Source organism: Sinocyclocheilus grahami, unplaced genomic scaffold (assembly GCF_001515645.1).
Source record: "Sinocyclocheilus grahami isolate Dianchi unplaced genomic scaffold, SAMN03320097.WGS_v1.1 scaffold1042.1, whole genome shotgun sequence".
NCBI lineage: Eukaryota > Metazoa > Chordata > Actinopteri > Cypriniformes > Cyprinidae > Sinocyclocheilus > Sinocyclocheilus grahami.
The window spans coordinates 66,955-91,366 of NW_015506221.1; the positions used below are offsets into that span (position 1 = coordinate 66,955).

At 38.3% G+C, this 24,412-nt stretch overlaps 1 protein-coding gene across 3 annotated transcripts in view; it reads right to left on the reverse strand.

Moving 5' to 3' along the window:
• LOC107566042 (uncharacterized) overlaps positions 1–23,707 on the reverse strand; it is a 25,887-nt gene extending 2,180 nt beyond the window's left edge. The window contains exons 1-19 of one of the 3 annotated variants that reach the window (XM_016251411.1): positions 23,426–23,707; positions 23,099–23,341; positions 20,821–20,987; positions 20,700–20,731; positions 20,339–20,371; positions 19,788–19,843; positions 15,831–19,237; positions 15,553–15,714; positions 15,362–15,420; positions 15,037–15,057; positions 13,378–13,631; positions 12,944–13,002; positions 11,051–11,318; positions 9,160–10,967; positions 8,377–8,596; positions 7,121–7,331; positions 6,860–7,048; positions 5,255–5,456; positions 3,093–3,172 (exon numbers count right to left, since the gene is read on the reverse strand). In XM_016251411.1, the coding sequence (XP_016106897.1) occupies positions 3,093–3,172; positions 5,255–5,456; positions 6,860–7,048; positions 7,121–7,331; positions 8,377–8,596; positions 9,160–10,967; positions 11,051–11,318; positions 12,944–13,002; positions 13,378–13,631; positions 15,037–15,057; positions 15,362–15,420; positions 15,553–15,714; positions 15,831–19,237; positions 19,788–19,843; positions 20,339–20,371; positions 20,700–20,731; positions 20,821–20,987; positions 23,099–23,341; positions 23,426–23,501 (7,547 nt within the window). In that variant the 5' untranslated portion in view covers positions 23,502–23,707. Of the gene's footprint in view, positions 1–3,092; positions 3,173–5,254; positions 5,457–6,859; positions 7,049–7,120; positions 7,332–8,376; positions 8,597–9,159; positions 10,968–11,050; positions 11,319–12,904; positions 13,003–13,377; positions 13,632–15,036; positions 15,058–15,361; positions 15,421–15,552; positions 15,715–15,830; positions 19,238–19,787; positions 19,844–20,338; positions 20,372–20,699; positions 20,732–20,820; positions 21,015–23,098; positions 23,342–23,425 lie in introns of all 3 variants that reach the window. The other 2 variants (XM_016251409.1, XM_016251410.1) reach the window with 2 other exon arrangements.
• Positions 23,708–24,412: the final 705 nt, after the last annotated feature.

The window sequence follows — 24,412 nt, forward strand, 5'->3', positions numbered from 1 at the left end:
CACATATACACATATACATATATATATATATATATATATATATATATATATATATATATATATATATATATATATATATATATATATAGTTTTCAGGAGCATTGTTGAGACACAAAAAGTAATGTTGTTTTCGTATTCAGCATGTCAAACTTCAGAAAGAAACTAAAAATAAAGGTGAAGCAAAGCTTAAAAAACAAATTGTCTCTTTTTTGTATTTGTATCTTGGATGGAATTCTATGGCAGCTTGCTGCTACCATAGAATTTTGGCAATAGAAACAAATTTGGCAATAGGAACAAATAGCAGCAAATTTCGGTTGCCTACCAATTGGACCAGCCCTCGCAGCAGGAGGTCGCCTACAAAGGCTTAAAATGCCTCCTACGTAGGCAGCTCACTAGGTTTTGGAACACATCCTGAGTGTGTGTGGCCTGGCTCCAGACTCCAGTGAGTGATCTGCCCTGTGATTGCAGCTGGTATGACAGTTAACCATTACTCAGCCCCAGCATTCGTTTTTCAGTCTGGTACTCTCTACCCGTCTGGAACTCTATATGGCACCTGGCACAAGTAGAACACCCACGAACGGGCCTTCAGTCTGGATTTGTCTTGCCATGCTATTGTAGCTCAGAACATTGAGCTCTATTGAAGACGTATTAACTACCATTGCACAAAGAGTTCAATTCATATCCAGAAATGGACTGTCTCGAAAAGACATTCTTCATGATACAAAATAAACAAATCTCTGCTTTTCAAAGGCATGGAAATAAATTTTCAGTTTAGCATTAAATATTGCTTTTGTATGTGAGCAGTGGCACCAGTTTTGAGTGTTTAAAACTGCCTTAATACATTTTAACATCATATGATCTGGTCAGTGATCATTTTTGTCACTTCACAGCACTTTGTGTCACATATTTTTTCCAGTGTAGCAATACAAAATCTTGGCAATATTTTTGACATGATGGGGCAGTTTCAGAGTTTAGTTTCAAAATGGCTAAAATGCTTGTAATATTCAAGCAATCCTATAGGTGTGTTTGATCAGAGTTGAATGGATGGATGGATAGATAGTTGGATAAAACAATGGATGAACTGACAGTTGAAGATGATAGATGAATGGATGGATTGATTGACTGACAGAAAGACAGACAGACAGACAGACAGACAGACAGACAGACAGATAGACAGATAGATAGATAGATAGATAGATAGATAGATAGATAGATAGATAGATAGATAGATAGATAGAAAAGGTGAAGCAAAGCTTAAAAAACAAATTGTCTCTTTTTTGTATTTGTATCTTGGATGGAATTCTATGGCAGCTTGCTGCTACCATAGAATTTTGGCAATAGAAACAAATTTGGCAATAGGAACAAATAGCAGCAAATTTCGGTTGCCTACCAATTGGACCAGCCCTCGCAGCAGGAGGTCGCCTACAAAGGCTTAAAATGCCTCCTACGTAGGCAGCTCACTAGGTTTTGGAACACATCCTGAGTGTGTGTGGCCTGGCTCCAGACTCCAGTGAGTGATCTGCCCTGTGATTGCAGCTGGTATGACAGTTAACCATTACTCAGCCCCAGCATTCGTTTTTCAGTCTGGTACTCTCTACCCGTCTGGAACTCTATATGGCACCTGGCACAAGTAGAACACCCACGAACGGGCCTTCAGTCTGGATTTGTCTTGCCATGCTATTGTAGCTCAGAACATTGAGCTCTATTGAAGACGTATTAACTACCATTGCACAAAGAGTTCAATTCATATCCAGAAATGGACTGTCTCGAAAAGACATTCTTCATGATACAAAATAAACAAATCTCTGCTTTTCAAAGGCATGGAAATAAATTTTCAGTTTAGCATTAAATATTGCTTTTGTATGTGAGCAGTGGCACCAGTTTTGAGTGTTTAAAACTGCCTTAATACATTTTAACATCATATGATCTGGTCAGTGATCATTTTTGTCACTTCACAGCACTTTGTGTCACATATTTTTTCCAGTGTAGCAATACAAAATCTTGGCAATATTTTTGACATGATGGGGCAGTTTCAGAGTTTAGTTTCAAAATGGCTAAAATGCTTGTAATATTCAAGCAATCCTATAGGTGTGTTTGATCAGAGTTGAATGGATGGATGGATAGATAGTTGGATAAAACAATGGATGAACTGACAGTTGAAGATGATAGATGAATGGATGGATTGATTGACTGACAGAAAGACAGACAGACAGACAGACAGACAGACAGACAGACAGATAGACAGACAGACAGATAGATAGATAGATAGATAGATAGATAGATAGATAGATAGATAGATAGATAGATAGATAGATAGATAGATAGATAGATAGATAGATAGATAATATTAATCTCTCTTGCTATTTTTGCTTGCGTGCCAGTGGTTTCCCCTCCAGCGCTGGCATGTGTGCCTAAGGTTGCTGACCCCTGTTCTATAGAATTTATTGATTTACATGTATGTGCAGCTGAGGTCATACTTCACTGAAGGACAAGAGAAGTTAATTTTCCAGTAAGTGGTGCATTTAGTGGTTTTGCAGTCTGTTATTTGGCCTGGGCCTCTTACTGGCTGCCACAGTGCATGCTAAACAAAAGCGCTGTGTTCAAAACAAGTTAAGTTCTATCTGCAGCATCTGTGATATGCAGTCAATTACCATGTAAAGCAGTTCTGACTTGTCCGTCAGTTTTTTAAAACAAACAAAAATGGTGTTTATAGTACCATACTTGCAATGAGTCTATGGGGCAAGACATTCCAGGGGGACGTGCAGCTCCTATAGTTGTTAAAATGGAATTCATCCATACAGAAATGTGTTATTGAAAATGTAAATTGTTTATCATGCACACATCTTGCCCTATAGACTTTCACTGTACGCCCATAACTGGAATAAAATTATATATATACAGTATATATAACAAAACAAAAAAAATGTTTGCTTATTTGTTCAAATGAAGGACAAGGCAAAATTATTTTCTGTGGTCATCGACAATATGCACACAGATGCTGTCTACTGACTTTAGGTTATATGGAAACCAGAACATTCTGATGGTGTGTGTCAGGTCTATTATCATCGGTTTGTGTTAGTCCAAACACTTACACTTGGTGTTGTCGGACAAAATCTGCAAACTGGCGGTCCTTGGCATACAGCTCGATAATTCGAATACGGTCCTGGATTTCCTGTCATGAGAGAGGGAAGGTGGAAGAGGGAGAAGAAGACAGTTACATAACAAATGAGCTGACCTCTCTGCCCCAGTCCTCCTTTTACTTCTAGACATATAGACCAATTCTGGCACTTTAAACCAAGAGCTAAGGTGAAACACAGAATCTTATGAAGGATTTCTTTAATTATAGGCACTTTCATCAGAAAGGAGTTGATTTATATTCAAAGTAAAAGACAGACAGACAGACAGACAGACAGACAGACAGATCGATAGATAGCGAGCCAGACAGACAGATGGATGAGTAGATAGACAGACACAGACAGACAGACAGATAGAGAGAGAGAGAGAGAGAGAGAGAGAGAGAGACAGACAGACAGACAGACAGACAGACAGACAGACAGACAGACAGACAGACAGAGAGATAGATAGATAGATAGATAGATAGATAGATAGATAGATAGATAGATAGATAGATAGATAGATAGATAGATAGATAGGCTATTTTTAAATATGAAATCCACAATAAAAAATGTTGCATTTGACATATTTTAGATAATTACATAACTATTAGTAGTAGTTCTGCACCCATTAACGCTCCACTACATGTTTCATGGATTGCAGGAATGAGTGAATAAAAGACATTTAGCCTCTAAAACGGTTTAGTGCATTCAGTTCTGAACATTACATAAGAAATATGATTTATCTACCCATCAAGTATTGTTTCCCAATGAGGACATGTTTGACAATTCTCCATTGTTCAGCGTTGCCAGAATTTTCTCCATTGTGAGCATATATCAGACACTCAGACTATGACAGTTTCACTGCTACAGGGAACAGTGCTTTAGCTGAAGGACATGAGAGTATTTTTAGGAACGTTTTTGAGGAATATTCTATGCAATGCTGCAGACCACTTGCATAAACACACACAGCGGTACAGCTCTACGGACAATGTGTATCATGAGCACCTCATTATTCGTGGAATTGTCAACATGCAACTATTTTGCTTTTTTATGTTAATTTGTACAATCTCATTTATACTTTTTCATACAGTCTACTTAAACTCAATTTAATGGTAAGTGTAGGGGTAAGACCTTCGTGCTTACTTTTTTCCTAAAAAATATATTTTTCATACAAATAACATTGTAAAAATGTATACAAAATTGCCACCTTATAAGATAGTTATGTTTTCTAATCAATTCACTTTCTAATCAGTTCAGTTTAGTATGCTTTTATTAGCTTAGTTTTGAAAAAAAAAAATTTTTTTATTTTTTATGTGAATTTGTATGATCACATTCATACGTCTTTGTACAATCTACTTACCCCCATTCAATGGTTAAAGGCCTGTTCACACCAAGAACGATAACTATAAAGATAACGATATTAGCATCCACACCAGCGGACGATATCGTCTGTTCATTCCAAGCGCACGCTCGTCTGCCGCTTTAAATTCTCAAGCTCTTCATAGCAGGATTGATTCTGATTGGCTGTCAATGTTTTTATCGTTCATCAGTTGGAAAAAATCGTTTTGAAAGTGATTCCAACTATATTGTTTCTCTGTGCCTTTATCGTTATAGTTGAGGTGTGGACTCTGCTATTCTTTAATATTGAGAACGATTTTTAGAACTATATCTTTAACGTTATCTTTATAGTTATCGTTCTTGGTGTGAACAGGCATTAAGTTTTGGAGTGGACCCTCATGCTTACTATTTTTATAAAAATCATACGTTTTCATAGAAATAATATTGTACTTATTCATATGAAATCGTCACCTTGTAAAAATAGTTGTGCCCCATTTGACGGTTAGGCTTTGGGTAGTGCTTACTTTTTTCAATTCAATTCATAATCAATTAAATTAATTGCATTTTTATTAGCTTTCTTTTTGCCATAAAACATGCTGCATTGCTGCCACTTGCATGACTTTCGAAAGTTGTCTTTTTAGGTCCGAAAGATGTATTTTTAATAATTTGTCAACTGAGCGATCAACAACCAGGTACAATATACCACACCAAGGGAGCTTACTTCTGCCCCACAAAACCTTGATTCTTGTCAAAATTAATTTAGTGTCTTCTAAGGTCTATTAACATGCACACAAACACACCTCTTTCGTAAGTTCACTGTTCTCATATATGTGTCGTATTTCCTCGCTGCTGAAGTCCGTGGAGGTCTCAGCGTTGCCGGTGCTATACGCAGGGGTATCTGGGTAACGGCGGTAGTACTTTTTATACCCTGTAGTTGCTTCACTTTCAAACATGGGATTGTACTCAGTGGCTCTTTCTAGAGATGGCATGTTCTCTGAATATCTGTGGAAAAATGTCAGGAAGTAAAAGTCAGATTTAGGACAGCAACATCAATACATCAGACTAAAAAAAAATTATTTTGGGAAGACAGATTTGAATCTCATTCAAAATATGTTTCTCTCCCTGAATAATGGCATCTCTCTATTGTCTCAAATTAAATTAGTAATTAAATAAACCTTTGGTTGTATCTGGAATCAAACATGCCCTTACTGTGGGTTTATAAAAGTAGCAGATCGTCCCACCTATTTATATCTGCCCAAGGGTCAGATAGTGGAGCCACGGAAAAAGTGAGTGGATTATCTCAGGCCGAGTGAGAGCGGCTCAATGTTCTGCCATCCTGGCATTCATTCCTCTATAACCTGTTGATCAGGATCACTGATAGATCCCCCGCAGAGACGTTACATCATCGTGCGTCTGCCAGGATTTCCCTGTTTGCTCTGGTGCTGGTGAAGCAAACAGGTTTAAGTCTGCCGTGTTTATGTTTACAGACAAAGTGTAGATGCAAACTAAATTAAAGTATTTTATAATATTGTGTCTTTATTTTTTATTTAAATGTAACAAAGAAACATTTCAAGTATTAAAGCTAACTTGACTGAATGTATGAAGTCAGATATAATATTTACACGTTTGACAATCAGAAAGTGTCACAATATGTTTTGTCTTTTAAATAAATTGACATTTGTTTGGATATTGTACTAATTCAGTCACAGTTGTCTAATACATTGCGGATTAAGTGTCTTAAGTACTTCTTGTATGTATGTTATCTAGAGCTGATGGATGTAAAATGTGTGTATTGGATATAAAATGTGTGTTCAAAATGAAACTTAGGACAGGAAGAACTTGTTCAAAAATGATAATTGATTCAACCTGCACATGCCTAACAGCATTTGTTTCATAACGACCAAAGAGAACATATTGTGTGTTCCGGCTTATTCGTGCAGCAAGGTCATAAAAAGAAAATACGCACGTTTGGGCTGTAAAATATTGCAGTGCGCTCCATATGTATGTTCCAGAACGCAGTGCTTTCAAACACAATCACAGCTGAGATTGTTTGGTTCCTTTTCAACCAGGTGAGGAAACCAAATGTCATTTAACAAGTTGGGAAATGCAACATTATTTGTCTTTTGGGGCCTCAGAGGAAACGCAAATCACATTTCAGAGTGCTTGTATTTACAGCATTCATTCAAAACGCTGACAGAATGCTTTAAAAATGCCATTTAGGCATCACATGTGCACCATTCAAGTCGTTCAAATGAACTGAACCGTTATTAATAATCCATTTAGCAGATTTGTAGTCCACTAAGGAGTTCTGCTTGTTTTAAAATTTAAAGAAAGACATAAGCTTCTTAATTTTTTCCAAATAAAATATGATCATTAAGAGTGTGTTTGTGAAGCACAGTTTGTACCGTAAAGGGTCTTCTGAATCATCTGTGTCATACTGGTCTCGCAGAGTTCTGGCGAGGAAAAAAATCACGCCCGATGCCACGAGGAGGAACCCCGCGACTGAGGCGATGGCTATGCCAACCACCAGCGGTTCTGACACATACTCCTCACAGTGTTCTCCTCGATACCACCAGTTTTCACCGACTCGACACCTAAAAACAAAGGTCAGTGAATTGCATTTTTGGCCGTATTGTTGCTTTAGGAGATTTTTTTACAGTACACACCTGCATATTGCGCCCTTGCCAGGTATGATGTCACATTTCCCATCATTCTGGCAGAAGTCTTCTTGTATATCGCAGATACTCTGACATGGCAGCCCGTCCACGCTAAAATAGCCAGCGTTACAAACACACTCTGCCTCGCCTGACCAGCGGTTGACTAAACACTGGGAGAACTCATTGCACGCTTGGAACTTACATGGATCAGCCTGGTCACCTACCAGAAAGAAAAAGACAAATTATACATACTCACAGCAAAGAAAAGAAAAAAAAGCATTATTACAATTCATTACAAATGTGGCATCAAAACAAAGACAATTTTCTGATTTCAAAGGCATCAGCATTTGGTCATTAGAGATGTGTGTTGACAAAGGAGCTCAGAGAGAATTTACACAGGGACACAAACAAATATGACTCATTTGCCTGACGCATTGAGCTCTACAAGTCTCACTAGAATAAATCACCTCTAATCTGTCTGGAGTACAGAATCAATCTCTTATCACTCATCCTAACAAGGCCTATTGTTTTCCAAAGCCAGACTGGAAAACCCTAACCTTATGTCCTCTAGCATAGAAGAAACATGCTCAATATTGCTCAAAAGAGATATCTGAGATATCACATTTTGGAGGTGTGCCAGCAAAATGCACAGCGAATGTGGTTATCGATCTTTCTGGTACAATTTTAGGATTGCTATTTGCATATTGGCAAAGGCAAAGGCAAAGGCAAAAAAAAAACCTGTCCCCTAAACATGTATTCTTGTCCCTAAGTAAGTCTAAGATATGTTTTGCCCATATTAATGCCTGTTCAATTACAATTGTTCAGTAGCCTTTTAGTACTGGTATCAGCTGAAGAAATTTTTCTTTTTGCCAATCAGTCTGGCTCCTGTAACATATATGAGTCACAAAGCCTCCCTGTGTGGCACACAAAAAAATAAAAATAAAATAAACAGTAAAACAAAACAATTGTTACTCATCAATTTTGGCTTAAAATATGACAAATGAAACATAAGTGGTGCACAAACTGTGACAATCTATAACAAATAGTACTAATAGTACTTGTGACTGGTGCTAATAAATCTAGGATTTAAAAATGACTTTGAATTGGCAAAAATGCATAATATGGCAGGCATTCTACCCCTTAAAGAATCAAATTATGTTTAGTGAATATTGTTGGCCACAGGCAATGCCAAAAAATGCACTCATGTCTTCATATCCGCCAATTTGTTTTCTGTGTTTTGAGTGTATATGTAAACTTTGAGTTACCTGATTCAACATCCAATGAATATTTGTCTATTGCAAGATTCATAGTTTGGTAAGCAGTATTGCAGAAGTCCTCTAGGATAAGGTACACTGTTGTTGTCACACCATGGGGAACTGGCTTGCCAAACTTCATCCTGCTGTTTACCACAATGCTTCCATTCCTGAAGTTCAAGATCTCTAAATTTTGGAAATTGCTGAGGTTGGACTGTAGATATGGTACAAGCTAGAGAGAAAAAATGAAATAAAATAAAGCATATTCCAATAAGCAGCAATACTGAGCCACACATACCTAGTGACGTTAATGGAAGTCAAGATGGTGACTGAAGAGTCTAATTCCATTCCAATTATCTCATTAGTTAGTGTTCATAAAGACAGCTGCTAATGGAGTTAACGGATAGTATGCAAAGCCCCTAACAAACCCTCCTAATGTTCTACAACAAACATCAACAAATCTAAACTGATGTTGTCCTGTGTGTAACTTTAGAATATGCTTTATGGAATCGTTTACCCAAAAATGAAAATTTTGTCATCAATGAAGATTTCCATGCAACACAAAAGATTCCACCAGTCACCACTCACTACTATTGTATGAAAAAGTGCAATTAAAGTGATCAGTCCCAAACATGCTGTCTAACATCCATTTGGGTTCCTTAAGCTCATTACTGCCTAAGAACATGTATAAAAACAGTTGTGATTAATAACTCATGGCCTTTTTACTGATGTTTTGCTTTCCATAAATTAGAGCACAGTAATAACCTAAGAATGAATGTGACAAATATATCTTACCAACTCCATGAATTGCTGCTCAAGAGCCTTGTATTCAGTAGAGCTCTTGTTGAACAGATCTTCGGAAAACATCATGTTGGTGACCCTGAGGCTGAAAAACACTATTAACGCCCTTCCAGGACTGGCTGGCAAGGCAATACTTGCCAAGTCAGCCCCACGAGCAAATCCGCTACCGTCGTCTTCATCATGGTTTGGCCCATCAAATGGGAATATGTCAAATGAAACATCAAACTCTGTTATGTTGGGGTTTACTGGAACAGGAACTTTCAGAGTAGTACTGTCAGAGTTCACTAGTTTGGTAGGTAGGATGAGGCCTGTGATGTCAGGGCTTGATCCTGCTGTGTGCTCTTGTACTGAGTCATCTGACGTTATCTGGATAGTAGGTTTGAATGTTGACTGATAAAATGATGGTACAGTGGTGGAACTAAGGGTCTCTGTATGTTCTGAAACATCTGGAATGACAGACATTGTGGATGACTGAAATATTATAGTTGAGTCTCCATCTTCAGCATTCTCTGATAAAACAGGCTCCTTTGCAACAGTTGCAATATAAGTGTGTATCACATCAGTTGGAGTCTCTGGAGTCGTCTCTTGAAGAACCGAATGAGTAGATGATTGGATATGTAGAGGTTCCGTGGTTGATTCTGGTAAAGGCTCATCTTCTATTGATGAATGTGATATCCGAGTGAACGGAGAGTCATTCTCAGGAAACAGGGAAGATGAATGATCTACACTTGGTTCCTCAGTAGCTATTGTTATTGGGGCCGTTGTTGCGACCAATATCTCATCCCCAGCTAAATCCTCTTCTGAGAGTTCAGTCACTGGGTTTTCCGTAGGCATAAGCTTGATGACTTCCATCTCCTCGTCTAGAATCTTGACTTCTTCATCTGATTCTTCTACCTCTGGCCATAAGAGTGCAGGTAACTCCATGATACCTTCGGTTACAGGAAGCTCAACAGCTTCTGAATAAGTGGTAGGACCTTCCACAGAAACTGTATCAAGTTCTAGGATTATAGGTAATTGCGTGGTTGAAGGCATTTCATTTGACTTTGTTGTGGAGGCCAGTGTTTCCTGACTCTGCTTGTTTTCTGTTGAAGTAATTTGTTCATCTATGGCTACTGCTGTGCTTGGTGGGATCACAGTGGGTGTAACAAGTCGTTCTGTATAGTCCTTATCAGCAGGTGAACTGATTGTATCAGGACTTTGTGATGCATCCACATCTTGGGTTCCTGCTGAAGTGTAGACATATAGTGAGGGTTGACTGGTCACATGTGTAACCATAGTGGTAGATTCATCTGGAAAATAGTCTTCATATTGTTCAGGGGCTACTTGGGTCTGCATAGAAAGCTCCACAGTCAAAGTCTCCATAGTCAAAAAAACCGGAGCTTGGTCAGTTGTTGTGTAGTGAGGATTAGTACGAATGTCTTGTGTCACAAGAACCCTGTCCAAGAATGGCTCCTCGGGTGTCAGATCTTGGTGGGGAGGCTCAAGCTGTTCCACTATAGATTCCTGATCTTCCTGAGGTTGGTGTACCTCATCTTCTTTCAAGACTTCTTCTGGTGTTCCTGACTCCCAAGGCCAAATGTCAGGACCTAGATGATCTCCAGAGAAACCTGAGCCTGAACCCAGGTCTATCAAGTCACTCTGAGTAGTCAACTCAACATCAGGAGGTTCCACAGGAGAAATTGAGATCTCTTCCAACTTGTGAGGTGATTCCGAAGGTAAGGCAACTACAGTAATTGTGCCTGTGATAGGACTGACTGTAGTTGCAGTCAGTAAGAATCCCTCCTCTTCAACAATACTATTGTCTAAAACAAGAACACAAGATTTTAGAACCATATTACTGATTTTTAGGTGGGAAATAATTTGTGAGAGATTACAGTAGACTCACTCTCTGTACCAGGAGCAGGTGCACTGCTTGATGTCTCAATTTTAGAGGTACGCTCAATGTCAAAGTTCTTTATAGACACATCTGTGTGAGACAGAGTGGGACTTTCCTCAAAGATGATTACATCATTTGTGTCCTCACTCTGTCCATCCATCCAGGGATCTATCATGTGAATGCGGTCAAGGAAGTCATGATTTGTAATGGAGATGTCATTGTTGGATAATTCCTGCCTGGTAACATCTGGTGGTTTCTCAGAAGCAAGAACATTATCCTAGGATTTAATGATTGAACAGTCATGGTTAGTTACTATAAACTGTAAAATTATTATTGAGACATAAAGCAAATATATTTAAGGTAAGTCTACATAAATGTTGTTGACAAAAAGATGAGCCAAAAGACATTGTAACTTTCCATACTTAGGCCTATGTCCACTGAATGTCCTAATGTTTCAGCTGTTAAAATTATATCTCACCATTTGGCCATTTAAAAAAAATAAGAGTAAAAAAAAAAAAAGTACATTTGTAAGTGGAAGAAATTTTCCTCAAACGAATTTCCTAAAACAAAATGTCAGTGGAAAAATTGCATAGACATTCTAAAAAAGTACACATGCACATGATCTTTACGCCATCCTGAGGATCTGGTCCTAGATGGGGTATTGACTAAGGCATTTTTGACCAGAAGACAGTTTTTAGCTGTTCCATACACCACATATTAACATTTAACCTTCATGCAGATTTGGAATATGTCATGTTGTATATATAACAACTGGTTGCATATACATTCATGAGTTATTCACACCATTTTAGTTTTATGCAAGTAATGAGTGAGGTGCTACTGGAACTAGGTCACTGTCAGTTGCACACACTGGCCTCGTTCATGAAACACGAGCAGCATGACTTTCTGCGTAAATCATTCGTAAAACCATTCTTACGTAAACTGTCACTTTTAATTCAGTGTGACAATTTACATAAGAATAGTTTCACAAACACTTTACACAGAAATGAGCTATGCTCGTATTTCTTGAAATAGGTCCACTGACTATTTAATATAGGACAAATGGCTAGACCGATTTTCCTATAGAACTAGTTTTATGCACCCTACTAGTTATAATTTGCATCAACAGCTAGCTGATCACAAACAAATATCCATCTTAAACAGGACAGATCAGATAAAGCATCAACTTCTCACATCAACTTTAAGTAACTAACATGTGTCTTTGGAGGCAAGCATACTATTACCTGAGAGAACACATGTTTCCAGATACAGACATGGGCACCAGCCAAAACAAGACAGTAAATCTACTTAATAAGGGTATTGAAAAAAGTGCCAGTTTTGTCAAATGTAAGAGGAAAAACTGAGAGTAAATTCTAAGATTATTGCTATGTTTGGTATCCAATGTGTCTTTCTAATTAAACTACAGACTGCGAAGAAAGCTGCTCGGCCTCTGCAATAAATATATGTCATACTGAGATTAAAAACATATTCTTTTCAATATTTCATAATGCCTGAGCAAAACGATTTTCATAAAATTGCATGCTTACTTGTGTCTAGAGAATACTTGAGCTGGAAAATTGACTTGAATAGTTTTACAGACCCGCCGTATTATCCCATAGCTGTGCTATAATCTGTTTTAATGACATGCCATGAAAAACAATTTTATGTGCAAGGTAATCTTTCTTATCATGTAACAACAAAAACCTACGTGTGATTGCCATTAGTGTGACTCATTTTTCATTTAACAGCTTTGGAAGGATTCACATTCACACTTTAAGTGATTGCACAGCAATGAGGTGAAAAAACCCTAAATCCTAAACTGCAGCTCTGGATAGGGATTCTGGACTGGACAGTAATGGTTACCCGTTTTCTGGGTGGTCCTGCCAATGACCATTGACTCACCATCATGTCACTGGAGTCAAGCGGTCTGCTGGTTGGTTTGGAAGGCAGCAATGTCTCCACTGTGAAGCCAAAACAGACAAATCATATCAAATTATACTTAAAACTGCTCAAGCACAGTTCATACCCATACTGGCATCTCTTCAAGAGAGACTGGCTCTGAGGGCTGCAAGATTAGTCTGCCAAAACCAGAGATAAGAACCATGAAGGCTCCTTGCTTCTGTTAAAACTGTGTACTGCCAAGCATTGTAAGAGGATATACTAACATTGTCAACATACTGCATCTTGGGTTCATTCTACTACAATTTACAATATACCACTGTGACAGAACACAAACTTGAACCTGAATGATTCTAAGAAACTTCCATAAGAAGCACTCAGCTCAACACTTCTTGGGTTCCCTATAATGGATCCACAATGTGTAGAGAATGTCCTACCATTTTCCAGTTGCAAAGAATCAGGGTCCACTTCAAGAGTGGTGTTTCTGATGAAATTCTCCCTGTGGAGGGCTTCGGTGATGTAGTTTCGGAAGTCAGTGATGGTGTAGACAACAGTAGGTAGCTCATCAGGATCTGTGAAGGAGTTCTCAACCATGTTGGAATGTAGGTTTATGTAATCCATGGTCTCTTTACTTATGCCCACACCATCGCCCTCAAGAACCACAGCATAGTGCACCACTACTGCCAGGCCTCTGAGGAATGTAAAGAAAACAGTGACTCTTTGCGGTCAAATAATGATAATAATAATAATATGCTTCATCAAAGGCCTCACTGGCTGTAAACTGGCCTCAAGACTGGAGTTATGTATTAAATGACTCCAACTCTTATAAACAAAAGAACAGCTTCACCTACAGTACAGCAGGAGTTTGTCATGTTGGAGCCTGCTATCTGTTTTTGTCAGTTTGTCATATTTAATCATATTGAACTTTTACATAATTCTTATGCCTAGTAGTAAATTAAAATAAATTCAGAGAAGCACAGCTTACAGTAAATGGCCTAAGGTGGCTTGGTGGTTTTAAATGGATTAAGGTTTAGTTGTTCTCCTAGCACAACCAAGTTGGTCTGATTGGTCTCCTAGCCTGGTTAAGCTGCTTTTAACTCATCAGCCACCTGGTCTCCCTGTCTAACCAGCATAAAAAGTGATGGTTACCTCTCTAAATTTCTCTAGAATCATCAAAATAGACCCACTTAATCAGCATGGACAGGCTTAGAGACATTGGTTTAAGCTGTTTTTTTTTTTACTAGCTAACAACCAAATTTGCTACAGAATATTCAGCAGCCAGCTGTTGAGCTGAACTAATTTTTTTTGTCCACATGTTTTTCTAAGAGGGTTAAAAAACCTAGTGGGTTCATGACCAGCTCAATTGTGTCTCCTACGACAGACAAAATATCCATGAAGATTCAATTCTTTGGCACGCCAGAAATGCTAATTAGCTTTATATGGTTTTAAGTGAGAACATGTCTGTTTACAGGTGGTTTAAGGGGCCTCCTGGAGCTCACAATATGCAGTTATTCATTGTGTGGTTTAACCAAGGCCTTGCTGACAAACCTTGGGAAACACTACCACGATGACAATTGAGAGCAAAGAACATTTAGCATTTAATCCCATCATGCTTGGCAACTGGGCATGCATTTAGCACAGCAACTTTTCCCACTTAAGGTGGCGACTGGCCAGACAAAATAGCCCACTGACATACACACACATATGTCACACCAAAATGAGTGTGACCATCCTTGCAATCAATTGATTTCACAAGGCTAATGAAGCAGCAAGCACATGACCTTACCAAGAAAACAGTGTGAAAGTGATTTCAGAGCAACGCTCTATAAAACACTACATATGGTGGGTGGAAAATTCAGGCACATGAATTTCTCATTAGATGTTTGGAGGAGATATGGGTCATGCAGCTGTGTGATATGGCAGGGTGGGGAGATGGATTTATCAGGCCTGGGTGAAACATTGCAGAAATATTAGTAGTGATAGCCCAAACGACATTAATGCCTGTTTTCTTCATTTTGAGATGTGATTAACTGTGACTTATAAAGGCAATGCATTTAGACCCAGAGTTCGAGCTAACTAAGATTTAGGATACTTACCCTTCAATGTCCTTCTGTGGCCTGAGATATTTTATTAAGAAAAAAAAGAATGATATTAAGAATACAACACAAACACACACACACACACACACACACACACACACACACGTGTGAATATTTGTTTTATGTGAGAATGAGCGACAGATAGAAAGAGTTAAACCGAATAACTGTCCAGCTGTAATTGTACTGTGTTTATATATATATATATATATATATATATATATATATATATATATATATATATATATATATATATATATATATATATATATGCTATTGCTTTTATCTGTATGCATAATCATATAAATTAATATAAAAATCATACCTGAATTCAAGCACAAGTATTTTCTTGAAACCTGGGAGCCTTTTAAAAACTTCTTCAATCTTCAACAAAAGAAAAGAGATGCTATTAATGTACAGTACTGTATATATATTTCCTGATGGGCATGAGATTATGTATTCTAATAATTTAATTATTTAATTCGCCAAATATATAAATGTATAGATGCTACTTACCTTATCGATGAACAGTTCAGATAGATATTGATAGTAGTAACTTGATGGATCTCTCAGAGCATCATCATAGCTTTCACCTCTTATCTTAATACTCAGCTCCACAATATGATCACCGACAGGGTGTGCTGGTCGGACCATAATGTCATCAATTTCATTTCCAATCTATATACAAAAAAAAAAAATGTTTAAGAGGAACTCACAATTACGGAGTTAAAAATATATACACAAGTGTATTTTTAAAGTTAAATAATTGTCTATAATAAATTTGATGTGCTCACCTTGCTGTTTTCATCTAAAATATCATTAGAAATGTCCTGTGGCAAGTTTTGTAATGTGGTGGAGAAAGTCTTTTGAATAGTAGTTGTCAAGTCATTTAGTACAACTGTGATATCCTCTACTTTCAAGATAGGAGTTGGGATGTCGTCCTCTGCAGGTTCTGGATGGACCACATGTATCTCAGGTGTTTCAGGTACTCTCTCAGTCACCTCTGAAAGTTCAGATATCAACAAAGGTGTCTGAGATGTCACCTCAGGTGTCTCTGAGATGGCTCCACTTGTCTTCAGTATAACTTTGGGTGCTTGAGATATGAAACGAGTTGTCTCTTTTATGACATCAGCTTCTGTAATGACCTTCGGTGTCTCTGTTGCAGCTTCAGGTGTCTCAGGTAAGGTGTCTCCTCTGGTCTCATGCACATCTGTGACTTCATGTGTGATTTCCACCGTAACTTTATGTGTGTCCTCTGGAATTTTTGGTGGCTCTGTAACTTTATGTATGTCCATGTTTATGGCAGTTGTCAGTATATCTTTTTCCAACTTATTAACAGTAAGATCTGGCATTGTGCCTTCAACAACTTTGAAAATTGTTTCCAGATCACCTTCATCCATTTTAGTTGTGTCTTCTAGCTTATCTTCCATGCCTTTAGTTACAAACTCTACAATGTCAGTTTCAGGGGTACCAATGTCAAAAGTAGTATCAAGTGTTGCCTTGGGTGTGATTCCAGTTGTGGTTTGACTTGTGGTCTTAGTAGAAGTTTCTGTTCTTTTAGTAGAAGTTTCTTCAAGACTTTCCTCAGATGATTCTTCTAAGATAACAGCTTCAGTTACATCACCCAATTCAGCAGTAGCTTCACTTGTTCCTCCAACTAAATCTTCAAGCGTGTTTTCAAGAACTGTCACTTTGTCTGTGTCAATGTCTTCAAATTCAACCCCATCAACTTCTGTTGCCTCTTTTGTCATCTCACCAGGTCTCGCAATGGTAGTTATGTCCTCATCAACATGCATGTCTTTCTCAGTAAACACAGATTCAGTAGCTTCTGTAGTTTCCTGTGTCAATCTAGGTGTCTCTCCAGCTGTGACCTCAGCAACTTCTGGGGACTCAGTTATAATGTCCTCTTCCTTACCTAACTGATCCTCTTCGAACTCAGTTGAGACATTTATAGGCTCATGTTTTTCCTTCGACTCTTCATGAGTACTCTCTGTCATGGTACCTGGTAGTTCTTCATTTGTTGTCATCTCTGGTGTAGGTTTAGTGTAGGGTGTCTCTTCCTCCTTTTTGTCAAGTAATGTAACAATTTCAATGTCTTTAGGTTCATCCTCTGTTGATACAACATCAGGTGATGTATTTGAAGGTGTAGTGGGTGACAGAATTTCTGGCACTGTGGTCACATATGTGATTTCGACAACATTCTTATCTGTCAGAGCTTTTGGCAACTCTTCTGTGGAGGGATTAGGTGAAACCTCTTTCAATTCTGTAGGAGTTGTCTGCACTGGCTCCTCTGGTAAGACATTTTGAACAGGAGATATTTCTGTAGGAAAATCTGTCATGGTACCTGGCAGTTCTTCATTTGTTGTCATCTCTGGTGTAGGTTTAGTGTAGGGTGTCTCTTCCTCCTCATTTTTGTCAAATAATGTAACAATTTCAATGTCTTTAGGTTCATCCTCTGTTGATACAACATCAGGTGATGTATTTACAGGTGTAGTGGGTGACAGAAGTTCTGGCACTGTGGTCACATATGTGATTTCGACAACATCCTTATCTGTCAGAGCTTTTGGCAACCCTTCTGTGGGGGGATTAGGCAAAACCTCTTTTAGTTCTGTAGGCGTTGTCTGCACTGGCTCCTCTGGTAAGACATTCTGAACAGGAGATATTTCTGTAGGAGAATCTACCGGAGGTCTATCGGTAGACATAATTTTAGCTTCTGAGACGTCTACATCTACATGCTGAATGGTAACAAGTGCGGAATTAACATGACTTTCGGTAACACCCCATCCAACATTAATCTCAGTTTTTGAAATAACATTTTCTGTAGATTCTCGAGTGTCTACTTCAGGAGCAATAGTATCTATTCCTGGCAAGTGCTTAAGGATTGTAGGAAGATCTGTCTCATACTTTCTCGAGGTGGAACCTACTGGAGTTCTACCAGTGGACATCAGTGTAGCCTCTGACACAACATCAGTTTCTACATGTTGAATTGTAGCATCTACTGATTTAACAGGACCTTTAGTAGCACCCTGCCCCATGTCCAGTTTAGCTACAGAAATTATATTTTCAGTGGATTCACTAGTGATTTCTGTAGGAGTACTGTTACTTAGCCCTAGCAAGTCCTTAAAAGTTGTGGGAATATCATAATCATATTTTCCTGAAGTAGAATCTTCTGGATTTATATCAGTGGTCAACAGTGTAGACTCTGAGACAATGTCAAGCTCTTCATGTGGAATGGTAACATCTGCTGTCTTAACAGGACCCTCAGTAACGTCATGTCTCACAAGGGCCTCATTTGTGAGCTCAGTAGGTGAAATAGTGATTATCCCTATTGAGTCCTCAAAGGATGTGGGAATAACATACTCATAATTTCCTGAAGTAGGAGTTCTATCAGTGGTCATTAATGTAGACTCAGAGACAATGGCCACCTCTTCATGTTGAATAGTAACACCTGTTGTCTTAACCAGACCCTGAGTAGCATCCTGTCCCACCTCCAGTTCTGATTCTGAATGAAGCTCTTCAGTGAATTCGCTGATGATTTCCGTAGGGGTATTAGTGCTTACCCCGGGTGAAGCCTCCAAGGTTGCAGGAATATCATGCTCATATTTTCCGTAAGTATAATCTTCTAGAGTTCTATCAGTGGTCAATAATGTAAACTCAGAGACAACATCAGCTTCATGTTGAATGGTAACACCTGCTGTGTTAACGGGACCATCTGTAACATCCTGTCCCAACTCTGTTTCTGAATAAAGCTCTTCAGTAAAATCACTGGTGACTACTGTAGGAGAAGTGTTTATTCCTAGCAAGTCCTCAAAGGTCATGGGAATCTCATAATCATACATTCTTGAAGTAGACTCCTCTGGAGTTCTATCAGTTGTCATTAATTTAGACTCTAAGACTATTTCAACCTCTTCATGTTGAATGGTAAAATTCAATATTTTGACAGGACTGTCAGTAGCATCCAGTTTTACCTCCAGTTCAGGTTCTGAAATAGGTTTCACAGTGGCCACACTTGTGAGTTCTATAGGTGAACTAGTGCTTATCCCTGTCGAGTCCTCAAAGGCTGTGATACGATCAGGCTCAGGAGTGATTCCAATTGTCATCTGAAGCTCTGCAGCCATAGTGGTGAATAAGATTTGGTCTTCAGGGGTCTGTGGTGTGATGTCCTGTGAATCTGTTACTGCCTCAGGAACCAGAATACTGACTGGGTGAGGAAAGAGAAAGAAAGAGAGTGAGGAAGTGGCAGAAAAAAGAAAATGTATGTCATAAGAGGAAGTTTGAATTATTTCTGAATTTCATATTGTAAATTGCACCCATTAATTGCGTACACTTATTTGTCTTCAGGATCAGGGCCAAACATGTAGCCTATCATTGAGGCCAAGTCCATTCACAAATAATTAGTTACACTTGACTAAATGGCAGAACTATTTCTAAGGATCATGACACCTCTACTGCATTACAAGTCTCTGAGTACCTAAAAAGGATTAAAGTCTATTCTGAGAGCGGTGTATATCCTGAAACATTGAGCACTAGATCTCTGTTGATATGACTGCAGGGTCGCATACAGACATTAACAATACAGCTATATCAGATCATAACTTATATCAACACACTGCAAAATTCAGTCAATAGAAGTAAGACTTTCTAGACTTTGGCTACTTATTTTGAAGTATTTATAAACACAGGGAGTGGGAACACAGATCCATTGTTTAAGAAGCATATTTTTTTCAAACAATGTAGTAAACTAGACTGACCTTGTTGGGTTGTGGCCACGTTTGCTTGTGTTGGCGCAGTAGTCTTTGTCTGATGTCTGCGAAAGAAAAGATAATTATAAATGTTTTTAAGGCCAGGAACATATCTAAACATACCAAAATCTACAAAATCTAAACTTGGTTTAGCAACCAAGTTTAGTTTCTCCCCTTCAGGATATGAATTGAACCATAATCAGTGCTATGTCTCTAAAGCTAGTGGAAAGTAAACTAGCTTCAGCAGGGACTAAAGGTATGACTGAAATATTTGCAGTCTGAAGCCAGAGTTCTGCATCCAGCTTTTACTATTAATGGGTGGTTTTGTCTGCAAAGCACCAGTGTGTGCTCTGAATTAGCTACTTTAGCTGCCTTGCTAAAGAAAGAATTGGTGTTTTAGATTATTCATATAGTCTAAGTATTATGTTACATATGTTACAATCTGAGCTCCACACTGTGCATTTGCAGATTTATTTAATGTTTAGGCTGCAGAGCGGTACTACTGTATGCAAATTATGTTGTTTCATGCCTATAAGTAGCTTGGGAGCTTGAAGTCCTACCTGCATTCAGGTTGCCATGGGCTGGTGGGCGCACTATCATAAGACAAATATAGTGAAAAATAATGTGATTACACTGTTACTTTAGAAACAGTGGAATGCAATGTGGGTTCCTGTATTTTTCTACATAGCACATAATTATGTGAAATATGGATTTAAGATAAGTGCGCTGTGTTGACCCGAGTTTGACAGCAACTTGTGATGAAATGCAATACAGTGTAAAGCTTAAAAAGTATTTCCTGCAATATTATCATATTCCTATCCTATCATATATCACATAGTACCATGATATTAACATGGTACTCCAAAGTGCTTCAAAGAATACCATGTTATTATGATGGAAATGTTTGTAAGCAGTTCTCACCTTGTTGATGTCACTGAAGCTGCTCCTACCCTCTGCAAAATACCATAAAGTAGTTTTTTGTTTCTCTCTTTTAATTTAAGAGTTATTTGTTAAGTACCATGACATAAACAAGTATACTTACACTTGAAATCAGAGTAAGGTGCTCAGCTGACTGGCTAAAGCTCCGGCCAATGTCAAACACGCTAACACTACTATTTTGACATTTCCTCATCCAGATTTGGTACTCTTCTTTCTCAGGTAAGCGATCCCAGAAGATTTTGAAAGCCTCCCAAATTGTTTCCTGGCATACTAAGGCACAAACAAATGCAAACAGATCTACAGATACCCATAAGCATGCCAACCCATACAATGTAAACACACATAAGCTCTTAAATGTAGGGAAAAAAACAGGAACAGTAAAGCAGCCAAAACATTGAGGAAAATTTACCTATTTTTGACAATTCTCAATATCTTTACAATATGTTTTGACAAATGGTGTATAACATTTTTAGTGCATCACTGCATTAGCTTTAGCGTCATGCTAACCTATGTTGCCATTTAAACTATGCACTTTGTAGAGTTGCTGTCTATGAGTGCACTCTAGATCAGTCACTTATGAGGTTCAATTGCAGTTATGATGATGATGCCAGTGTAGACAGCAGACAGTAATGCAGCTTGCTAGGTTTTGGAAAAGAACTAGTGAACTGTAAACAGTGGAGAAGAAATAATCTGCCAAAACACCAGCTATGAACTATGAGCTGTAGTGGAATTTGACATCACTTTGAATGGATACCCCTTTCATTTAGAAGAGACAAATACAGAAATAACAATTTTTTCTTTATTTCTAAATTAAATAAAGAAAAAGCAATAGCTAACATAATGGAACCATCTCTTATCCTTATCCTCACACGTCAATTGCTCCAGACAAACTTAGTTTCTTTTATTTCTCAATTTGTGAACCAAAATTACTATTTCGGTACGTGCCGCATACTTTCTCAATGTACCCTACAAGTGGAAAATTAAATGCGCAGATGGGAGATGTTAACCCTTGCTAACATTTTCCACCTCCAGTCAAAATGTTCCACCTACATCTGCCCGCCATTCCGACTATGTATGACGACTAACAGAAGTGCGTAGGAAGGCAAAGGTCACAAGTTTTCATGGCAGAGTGAAGGATCTTATCGCCGTCTACAGTGATTCAGTAGCAATGGGGTAGAAATGGGGAATTCTGGCCTTTCCTACTGGAACGATACATGTTGACAGCAATTGACTTTAACAGCTTTTTCGGACATCTCAAGCCCCCTGCTGACAGCCACACCTTTATTATCAGCCTTAAAGGGACAGTTCACCCCAAAATAAAAATTGTCATTATTTACCCATTTGATTTCTGTTTATCCATGGAACTCTAGAGAAGTTATTGAGTTGAATGTCTAGGCTATATACACTCTTAAAAATATAGGTTCTTCATTGGCATTTATGGTTCCATGAAGAACAAAATTGCACAAAAGGTACTTTAGAGTGGGAAAAGGTTCTTTAGATTTTTTAAATGTTCACGGAAATATTCTTTAATGAACCCAAATGGTTCTTCTATGAACATCACTGTGAAAAAAAAAAACCTTTGGAACATTTATTTTTAAGAGTGTACAGTAAGAAAAAATATATTTTTGCTTTCATTTTTGGGTGAATTAATTTCTTTGGCATATACAGTGGGGGAACACCAGATACTTTTTATTATTATTTTAAATCAGTGTTTCACACAAATTGTATTTGTGTTCATTTATAACAATGCAAACCAGACACAATCACAAGTAGTCTCTGACTTTTGGACCCCGCTCTACATGTAAAAAAGCATCAGAGTGCCCTTTAATAGGGTTCCGTGGCTAAACGTAATCAACTTTCCACTGACACACTGCAAGAATAAACTTTATGTAAAACAGCAACACTTGGTTCTCGAGTTGTCGTAATTAGATTCACTAGGGTCATCTGGGTCCTATTAATGCACCAGCGAGAAACATTATTCTCAGCGGTGGTCTCCAATAGAGTTTAATACTTTGATTGTATCTAACTTCACAGGCTAATATGTGAAGCTTAGAAAGAGCATGATGTGGAAAAGTGTGTTGAGTGCGTCTGAATATTTGTGCACAATTATATGTAAGACAGAGACAAAGAGACCGTGTGTTTCTGACGTTTCGAAACTGTGGTCAAATATGCGGTTACTTGGATGTTAATGGAACCGGTCAGGTTGGCTTAGTTTATTATTGATGAAAAGTAGAGAAGTATGAGCTCATTTTTCTCACATAATGAGCATCCATTTACACTATAGAAGTCATCTGCAACGTACTGTACCTTACAATTACCATTCTTAGCGACTATCCCAGAATCCTTCAAAAGAAAGTAAAAACAAAATGTCTGGTTCTTACCTCGCAGGTGAAAGTAGTTGAGATGATTCTGTATTGCCTGTTGCACCGTCTCATGTGAGCAAAGTTTAACTCCACTGGGAAACAGGAGGTCTCTTTTCCGTCTAGAAAGAGCCATCTTCCCTTCACCAGACATGTAACTCGCGGTTTTACCTTTAACTGGCACCAACGAGTGATTCAAAACTTCACTGGTGTCCGAAAAAGTTTTATATCCATTTGGTAAATAATCCTTGTGAGTTCCAGAATCTGATGAAGAACAAAGAACACATGGTGACAAGATTGTAAGCATCACAAAACTCCTCAAGGCCTTCTTGTAGAGTAGATACATACCTGCATCTAAGGAACAATGTCCGGTCAACAACAATACCAAAACCCACCAAATGCATTTAAAAGACAGATCAGGCATAACGATTCCTTATCCCGGGACACTTTAGAGAAAAAGTCTTAAATTTTTAGTTCACTGACTGATCAAATTTGGGCATCCCTCCTTACAGCCCCAAAAACAACTTGTGGAGAGTAGAATTAATTAGTCTGCATTGTCAGAACATCCTTTCCTTGTCACAGAGGGATGCGATCATGTAGCTTTGAGCTGACGTCTCCCCATGCGGCTTAGCAGATGGCTCTTTGGGAGATTTTTCTTGCCCACTAATCCTATTTGTTAATTCTTCTGAGGAAGCTTGTCGAGAAGTCAGTGATACTCTTTCATTGCCCACCTGTACGATCTGTCTGGATTGCCGAGATGTCGAAATACAGTCCCGTAATTTGCGGTCTGATCCATTGAGGAGTTCAATTATGAGAGTGTCTTCCTTGTTCTCCATTGCTGCCATTGGGTGTAATGGGATTTCAATTCGAAGAGTTGAAATATACACGATTAATTGCACAATCTACCATGTAAGATCTCTTGCTAAGACCAAGTGTTTGACTAGATGTGACATCTTGTAGGGTTAGCCCTTTGTCTACAAGTTTGCCACGTGCTGTGACGGCGCAGCTTACAGGGACTTCATCTTTAATGGGTTTTGGGTGTATTCCATCATGGCAGGGATCGTATGAACAGATGGCACAAGCGTGGGCCAAACAATTCCAGGTTTCGTAAGGTATCAATGGTTCGGTGGAGGATATTAAAACCACAGATGATCATTCAACGTATATTGCATTGAATTCATTCTAAATCAGTGTTCGTAAAGAGAAACTCTGAATGCTTGCTTGTCTGAAAGGTTAGTTTATAAAGGATACTTGGGCAGTTTGAAGTGAGTTTTGAAGTTTAGCACATTGGAAATCAGATATAGATAGATAGAGAGAGAGAGAGAGATGAATGTT